Genomic DNA, 9,687 nt, shown 5'->3' with positions numbered 1-9,687 from the left:
GCATATATACGTTTTAGAATTTATATATATATATATATATATATATATATATATATATATATATATATATATATATATTTTATCTAAATCTAGAATATTTAAAAATGTAAATACACATGTAAATGTGACTTAAATACATAAAAGAATGTGTATGTGTGTGTGTGTGTGTGTGTGTGTGTGTGTGTGTGTGTGTGTGTGTGTGTGTGTGTGTGTGTGTGTGTGTGTGTGTGTGTGTGTGTGTGTGTGTGTGTGTGTGTGTGTGTGTGTGTGTTATATATAAATAATAATTACACACTGCACACACTTGTATATTATGCAAAAAAATTACTTTTATTTTGTATGCAATTAATCGCGATTAATCTTTGCCCAACACTATTAATTATATTATTTATTAAAGTATTTAAATCTAATTATTTAATTGTCAGTCAGGCAGTGACGCCATATTTACGTGTTTTACACTAAATTTAGACTTTTTTTAAAGAAATCTATACACTCCCCTTAGCTGTTCTAATCTCACTGTACAATAACGGCGTAACAACATGGCTTTCATGGAACAAACAAAACTTCCGGTAAACTTAGCAAAGAATCAATAACAACAGTCCTTTTTGAGTAGTTTTTTTTTTTTTTTTTTGAAAAACAAGCAAAATAAACAACAAGTAGATTCCCTTAGTTCAAATAATAGCTAAAGCATATCAAAAACTAACTGTTACTGTGTAAAATGTGTACTTTATAATGTTAACTACAGATCGTCTGACAAACCTACCCTCGTCTTTAGGAAAAAACATTATTTTCGACAAGGTTTTTGTTCAAGAATTCAGTTTAGCCACTAAAGAAACAGTAACCGGAAGTTAAGTTCCGTCCAGACGCGTAACCACGACAACGCGCGTGCCTCACCGTCTACTCTAAAACAAATACAAAGTTTTAATCTAATTTGTTGTTGTTGGCATCGTTTATTACGCATAGAAGCAAAAAGTAATCCGAAACCACTGTAAATACAGTATTTTAAAATTGACTAGTAAACGGTATAGTAAATTGTAGTATACTGTAGTAATTTCTACACTTTTTTGAACCAAATACTATACTTATCTACACTATACTATAGCAGGACAAAATGTTTTTTAATCTTGAATAAGAATATAGTATGATACATTATACGAGATAAATAGAGAGCAGTAAAAGTAGTTGGACGGGTTCCGTGGCTTTGTTCGGGCTTGGTCTCCTGATTCTGGACACACAGACTTTCTTTCATGTCTCCATCCAATGAGCGCGTGCTCGTGCACGGAGAGTGGGAGTTCCCTCACAGTTAGCGCTCCTTTCCGAGGAATGCGAGAGACACACAAAGCCCGAGCGATTCCCAGGGCTTCCCACTAACTTTAGCTCGTAACTCGGTCATGGATTTGTAGTTATTCGCGCTTGTTTTTTTCCATTAACTGTTACGCTCCGGATCCCAAACTGGCGCCCTCACATCTCCAACTGACACGCGCCAATGATCTCATTGACCAGATCATGCTGAAAGGTTTGCACTTTTAATGTTCTACTTCACTTAATGTTGTTGTTTTTGTTGTTGTTTAGAAGCGTAAAATGCGGATAAAATGTAAGATTTTGCATGCATAGCTATTTGCATGCATTAAAAGTTTGCATGCATGTGATTTTAAACTTTTAAAGGGTTTACAGAGGAGGAATGTGATGAAAATAGCATGCTTTCCATGAATACAACACGTCATATCTCAAGAATATTCGAGGCAATGAACTGAAATGACACTTGCTACAAAAGTGTAGCTTTTAATGATTAGGTGATGTTAAGTTTGCACGTATTTACTTACTTGAGAAGTTTTGAAATGTAGATCATCCAGTAACAAGTTGTAAGAAGTTGAGGAAAATTTTTGCATTTTACATTTACATGTATGCATTTGTCTTTTACACAAAGCGGCATAAAGTGAATTCCCTACACTCCTTTTATCAGCATACAATATTTATGGTCCCTGGAATGAAACCCAAGACCTTTGCATTGCTAACTTAGTGCTTTTCCAGGAACACTTTTCTGGACATAAAGCACTTTCCCCTGGGTCAGATTAAATATAGACTGGTGAACTGCATGTCATTTCCTCCAGACCAGTACATATATGCAACACGTACCCATGCATTATAGTCCACGTGAACAGGCCTCTGTTTCTATATGTGATACAATATAGGGACTATTGCAAGCTCCTGCTTTACTGTAACTCTTACTGTACACGCCTGGATCTGCCTCTTTTCATGCTAGACTTAAGTGTCATGTATATATTAAGATAACTTCAATGTATGTGGTTACTAAATATGTTTGGGAGGTGTATGTTTTGGGATATTTGTAGTTTTAACATACTTCTAGGGAGTGTGAATGAACTAATGGGTGACACTTTACCTTAGAAAGTCATGTGAATGACCTAAATAACATAAAGTCCTGCATGTCATGTGTCGACTACATTATAATTTACTTTTTTGGTGGTCACAATAACATTTAAACATGGATAGGGATGAAAAGTGGATGATAATGTGTGATCTTTAAAGGAATGGGTTCAATTCAAAACACTTTACGGGAATGCTTTCACAATGGGGTCTATAGGGGATCATATACTGTACGTGATAACATGAGACTAGTGGGATAAAATCTCTGGCCAGTCATGTCTGTGCAATGTCTGTGGATGTTATTTAAAGCCGGTAAACTCGGTGACCCCTGCGTGATACGGGAAGGATATCATACTGGGATTTAACTAACTGCTAAGAACTGTTTATTAGGAGCAAACCCACCCACACGAATTGTGTTTATTATAACACATAAGTCAAAATTCAAATGCCTTGAGATCGTCTGGAATGCCTTGCAGCAGACTACTGTATGTGTATTACCGCAAACATAAAAAATGAATGTTAAAATAGTTTTAAGTAATCATTCTTTATGGCCACCCATACAGCTAATAGTGCTGAACTTGTATTGAACTCGAAACATTATATTGAGTTTTAAGATGTTACAGAGCATTGCATTAGCAGCGCAAAATGTTGTGGGTTCAATACCATGGAATGCATACTGATAAAATGTATAGCTTGAAGGCATGGGACCGGTTTCAATGTATACCAAGGTTTTAAATAGTAAGGTTTCAAAACCAATAAAATATTCTGTGATATTGTTTCCAAGGTATGAGTTGTGTTTACACAAAATTCATTAAAGATTTAAGTCATGTAACTGATTTGATGTTTACCTTTAATATATATTACAAAAATAAATGCTTAAAAATTAAATCTATTGTGTTCAGTTGAAAAGTTGTTGTTTGTATATGCAGACATAAAAAAATAACACATTTCAGTGTCGCAATACCGTAAAACTGTTTTTTTTTTGTTGCTTAAAGTCATGGTAAAAAAAACTGTAATTTGTTTTGGAATATCGTGTGGGTTTTTTTTACAAATGACTTATTTGGGAGCTTCGTTATTAAAAAAAAAATTATGTGCCATTATAATCTTTAATCAAAAACGCAAATCTCCTGTCCTCCTTAAAACGACCTCTCTTTACTTTTTGTCATATGGTATGCAGGGTTCCCACGGGTCCTTAAAATCCTTGAAAGTTTGTGAATCTGGGGAAAAAAATTCAAGGCCTTGTAAAGATTTTGAAAATATACATACATAGATACATGTCATTGAAAGTGCTTGAATCTATTTTATGCAAGAAGTTTTCTGGAAAAAAATCCATATTATTCCCTGTAGTGTAGGATAATATCATAAAATTCTAGACTTTTTAAGCACACGTGCTAAACTGTTCACTTTAAATGCTTATGTCTTCTGTATGTGAATGTTTATTTATACCAAAATGCTTTTTTGCATAGTTGTGTTTGGCACATGAAAACTTCTCAGGTTACGTATGTAAATGTTGTTCCCTGAGAAGGAAACGAGATGCTTCGTTTTCCTTGCCGTACTTCCTGCGTCCCTGTAACGCCGTCTTTGGCGATATTTCAGATAGCGATATACTTCCTGGCTCCCGCGTCACCCTGTCTTTGTCATTAAGCCTCACCATTGGTTGAATTTGATTTACACATTCAGACGCACTGTCCCGTGGAGGCGTCCCCAAAGTGTCACCGCAGTGACGCAGCGCGAGTTCCCTCGAAAGGGAACTGTAACAATGTATCTTAAAAGGTAACACGATGTAACCTTGCTCTCACTTGAAATGTGTCCCCACATTTAGTCCTTGAATTTGTATTGGACCTAAAAGTTTGTAAAAGGTCCTTGAATGTGAAGTTAACTAAGGTTTGGGAACCCTGGGTATCGCAGGTGGGAGAAGATCGCTGCGATTAGCAATTAGCAACAAGACACAACTTCAAACAATCCAATCAGACCTTGAATTCACTTGGATATACAGGGCAAAAAACGCACAGGAAAAATAAGACAATCGCTACTTCTGTTTCATGGTGACTTTTAGGTTACCATACCGCCAAAATATCATACCAGCTCGTGCCTATTAGCTTGTATCGAACTGTATGTTGTTCTGGACTCCAAGGCGACTCCAAATGGATAAATGTTAAAAAAAGTAAAGTTATCTGTGATGCATTTTTCAAGATTATAATCAGTTTTGTCTCTCTCTCTTAGTGTGTTAAAACAGGCTTTATTAACAAAATTAAAAAGAAAATCTCGGTATGACACAGGACAGAAATATGAAGTGTTATGAAAGCGTTTATTCTGTGGTCAAGAATAACAGTTAAAGGGATAGTTCACCCAAAAATGAAAATTACATAATGATTTACTCACCCTCAAGCCATCCTTGATATTATTTTCCAGACGAACACAATCAGAGTTATATTAGAAAATGTCCTGGCTGTTCCATGCTTTATAATGGAAGTAAATGGTGCTTCTGATTTGAAGCTTTTAAAATAACTAAATAACTAAAATAACCTTCGGTAACGACCGAGGCAGGTTCACAAGAGAGTGCATTTCCAGCGTAGGATATTGTGTACAAGGAAAAGTGGCAAGTGACAAATGTGCCTTGGTCGTTATTTTAGTTTTTAATGTTTAAAATATTGATATATTTCTTACAAAAACACATTGATTTCCCTAAAAGACCTTTATTCAAGAAAAAAACACTGCAGTTTTTCAATATTTTACTATGATGGATGGACTTTTTTGGGCTTTAAATCAGAAGCACCATTTACTACGATTATATAGCTTGGAACACCCAGGACATTTTCTAATATAACTCTGATTGTGTTCTTTTGAAGAAAAAAAAAGATAATCATCGAGGATTGCTTGAGGTTGAGTAAATCATGGGATAATTTTCATTTTTGTGTGAACTATCACTTTTAGGTGTAATAACACCTTACTACATAACTGACATACGCATATGTGCTATGAACCTGCTGACAGCACGGCTTATCAGTGTTATCATGTACAAGCAGCACTCACATTTTTTAAATAGATAGTTCACTTAAAAAAGGAAAATTCTGTCATAATTTACTCACAAACATGGGGGGAGATATTTAGAGCAATGTTTGTAACCAAACTATTTAGTAACCCCATTCACTTCCATAGTATCCTTTTTTCTACTATGGAAGTGAATAGGGCTCATGATCGATTTGGTTACTCTTCCTTTTTGTTCATCAGATTGAACAAAAAAATGTATACTGGTTTGTAACAACATAAAAAAGTAAATAATGACAAAATTTCATTTTTTGGGTAAAGTATCCCTTTAAAATGTACATTCAACAAATCCCTTCTTTCAAAGTGACTTGCAATTCATTCAGAGTATTGATCAGTTTGTGTGGTCCCTGCCTGGGTATCAATCCCATGACCTTGGTGTTTGTAGCTCTTTGCTCTACCAGTTTAACTACATGTAATGTAAACATCATGCGTATGTTACAGTTTAACATTTCTTGAATTGCACACACTCCATATCTTCAGTTTCCTCTTATCATCTCTGTCTCATGAAGGTGAACGCCCCTTTTTTGCTTTCTCACTGTTTGTTCAGAGGAATTTTGCTACAAGACCTGCAAAGTCAGCTGTTTTCAGGATAGAAGGAACTTCTTGGTTTTCTTTTATAAATGCTTAGTTAGGGTTGGGTGATAATGACCGAAATTTATATCTCAGGAAATTTGGTCTGAATAGCGATATGATAGATGTCTTACTATTTTACAAAGTAGAATTCAAAACCTCATGTGATGTCAACTTTATCTACTAATTAAATCAAATTTAGGCAAAAAAAATATTCCAGATGTTCCGTTCCTCTTAGGCACAAGTTAATTGCTGTAGTTTTCCTCGCTTTTCTCTACACCTGCCATATTTATATTCGCTCTCTGCTTTGAGCCACTAGGTTTACCTTTGCGCCTGCGCTCTAACCAATAAAATAACAGTATAAGGGGCTGTTCACTGTCATGCCTAAAATGCGTGGAAAATACTAGGTGCGTATGTTCTTGGCACATGACCTGTGGTGCGCTTGCCGATTTCTGAAAAGTTGAAATGTTTATGCGGTGCGGACGCGCCTGGAAAAATACATTATGAGCGCGCATACCGCACGCCTACATTTGAAATAATGAACTTGAGCATGCAAAAGACACGATATGTGATTCACCCCTACGACCAACTTGGTGGGTATTTATTAAGTAAGGGCCCTTCTGATTGGTCTAATTTGGACAATCTACGCCTGCAACACACAAATGATAAACACGTAAAATAAATGTAAGTTATCGCAACTCTCTGCGATGTGAATATCGCATACACTGATATCACAATGACGGTAATTTTTCGGTATGCCGTGCAGCCCTACGCCAAGCCTTTGTCCATTAGGCATTAGATGCATACTTTTTGATGTCTTTCACCCACACTTTTGACTTCTGAGATTTTATCAGTATCATAAATTCTTCACAAATTTGATCTTTTAGTCTCATATAATCATTGATTTAATATCCTTGGACCACAAAACCATAAGAGTAAATTTTTTGAAATTGAGATATATACATAATCTGAAAGCTGATGATGTATAGATGTATAAATCAAAAATAAATAGGCCTAAGCTTTCCATTGATGTATGGTTTGTTAGGATTGGACAATATGTGGCCGAGATATTAAGTTTATTTAACTAAGTTTAGGAGGAGCATGGTCATGTAATCCAACCAATCAGCCGGAAGAGGTGTCTATATATAGCCATCCCCTACCTCTGTCCTGTGACGTTTTTGGAGCATCCCTTCTCCACCCCATCGCCTCACTCTCTGCTGGTACATCTATCCCAGTTAAAGGGGGGGTGGGGGGTACTCTGGGTTCAGGATAAAATTCAGAGCTCGGAGCCCTCCCTCAGACAGCACACCAAATATGCTTTATCTCATTCCTTATTGATTACATGTTAATGCGAAATTGTGAAACAATTATTATAAAGTTTGAGAAAATCACCTTTATAGTTGTCAAAAAAGCAACACATATTACTGATGATAAATATTTATATATACCTTTTTAAGGAAATTACAAAATATTTTTACAAAATATCTAAATAATTGTTGGCACAAAAAATATAATTTTGACCCATATAATGTATTGTTGGATATTGTTACAAATGTACCCATTTCTGTTTGATATTCCTGTTTCAAGACATGGATGAGTTATGGGTGATCTTTAGTCTCAGGTATGAGCAATAGTAATCATTTAATAATTCATTCAGTAATTGTTTGTTCATATCAGTGTTAAAATGTAAATGAAATATAAAATGAAATACAGCAGAAGTGTGGAAGACCCAGCATTCGGTCAGAAAGAGACAGCCATTGGGTTAAATTAACCCAGAAAATGTTTATATTTAATTTAGACCCAACAATGGGTTAAATCAACCCAGCATTTTTAGTGTCTATATTTTATTTTATTTTAGACTAATTCACTTTTGCTCTCTTTTTTATCCCTAGAATTTCTGTGCAAACTTCCATCCATATCTTATGTGTGTATGTGAAGGTCAGGTCTCTTTACATATATATATATATATATATATATATATATATATATATATATATATATATATATATATATATATATATATATATATATATATATATATATATATATATATATATATATATATATATATATATATATATATATATATATATATATATATATATGATGTTTTCTGCAGCACTATTGTGTAAGGCAGTGTACTGTAAATAAAGCTTTACTCACTTACCATTTTCTAGGAATAACCCTGAGGCAAAATGAATTTGTTAAGCAATCCTTCCAAAACAAGTTTTTCACTTTACTCACATAAACAGGACATCTTTTTATTGCGTAACTCCCTTATAACCATAAAACAAGCAATGTCCTTTCATAAAACTTGAACCGCCTTGATTTGTTTTCTATCTGAAAAGGGATTGTTGGGACTACGTGGAAAATTCCTGTTTTCCCAGTATTACCATTTGCATAATTATTACTCCCTTGCGTGTAGTTAGCCGCTAGACAGCTTCACCCTGCGATCAAGCAGTAACATGTGAACAGAATGTGGAAAGTTCCTCCATGAAGTTGCATCCATGTGCAGCAACATGCAAGCGGGGCAGATCGTGCCCACGCTAGCAAGCAAAATGCATAGGCGCGTTATTGTCACCAAACGACGATAAAGGCGTCTATTGAGGCAGATCTTGTGACACAGTCACGAGCCGGAGAAAGAGAGTTGCTACGGAGGGTGAGACGGAGCTCACGTATTGGGAGAGGCACATGCAAATGCCCCAACAAAAAAAGCAAGGCCGTAAAACATCTTTTTTAAATGTCCTGGTTGGGATTATGCAACGTTGTTGAGCATTAAAAAACCTTGATTGATGAGAACCAGATAATCCATACACAAGTTTAATTCAGACAAGCTGATCTCACTTCTTTTCAGAAAGATACATGTTAATACAAATCACAAAGGTTGCTCGGTCAGTTTTTTGGGTGTGTGAATGTGAGCTATTGCTTTAATTATTGTTCAAGTAAAAGCCTGGGTTTATTTTTGACAAATGACAATAGCAGCTGTCTCATTGGTCACAGCTGGTGGACATCCCAAACTTGAGCTGAGCTCATCCGCTACTCTTGTTTTGACTGTCTCACAACCGTGTGTCATGGGATTTAGTTTGACTCTAAGCCAAACATCTCCACCTATCAGAAAGACATGCTGTAGGCAGAAAAACAACCAGTTCAGCCTCTGCGACTAAAATGAGAAATGTTTGGGAGTTGTTTGCTTCTATATAAACACTGCATGTCTCCCAACGCCATTACAGTGAGAAACTCATATCCAGTGTGAGATGAATTATGTTTATGTTTGACTTCCACAATAAAAGTTGATGGAGATTTTCCACAAAGCATTAATCTGTTAGATCAACATTAGCTGGTAATAGCTGATCTGTGAATCAGGAGGAATCGTATCGGTTGTGTTGGTTTATGCAAAAACATTTTAGATAGATATGCACGATGTAAAAATTTTCCAATAGCTGATTATGCAGACTGATATCTGCCCATACTGATAGTTTGGTGGTTATATTAAAGGAACAGTATGTAAGAAATGTATATCAATTAATCATTAAATGGCCCTAAAATGTCACTAGACATTAAGAAATCACTTTCATTTAAAATACTTTTATCACTGACAACAGTGGTCTAGCCAGGATATTATCATTTAAAAAGTGGAGTTGCAGCCCTCAACTGATGTTTATGTTGTTGTTTGTTATATTGGCC

General features: G+C 35.3%; 1 protein-coding gene across 2 annotated transcripts in view; it reads left to right on the top strand.

Annotated features, from left to right (window-relative positions):
- The first annotated feature begins 1,300 nt into the window (after positions 1 to 1,300).
- Positions 1,301 to 9,687, top strand: part of paqr6 (progestin and adipoQ receptor family member VI) — a 30,191-nt gene continuing 21,804 nt past the window's right edge. The window contains exon 1 of one of the 2 annotated variants that reach the window (XM_065298824.2): positions 1,301 to 1,516. In XM_065298824.2, the coding sequence (XP_065154896.1) occupies positions 1,507 to 1,516 (10 nt within the window). In that variant the 5' untranslated portion in view covers positions 1,301 to 1,506. The remainder of the gene's footprint in view (positions 1,517 to 9,687) is intronic. The other variant, XM_065298825.2, reaches the window with a different exon arrangement.

The sequence above is a fragment of the Paramisgurnus dabryanus genome, chromosome 13 (assembly GCF_030506205.2).
Source record: "Paramisgurnus dabryanus chromosome 13, PD_genome_1.1, whole genome shotgun sequence".
Lineage (NCBI taxonomy): Eukaryota > Metazoa > Chordata > Actinopteri > Cypriniformes > Cobitidae > Paramisgurnus > Paramisgurnus dabryanus.
This window is presented reverse-complemented; position numbering and strand designations above follow the sequence as displayed.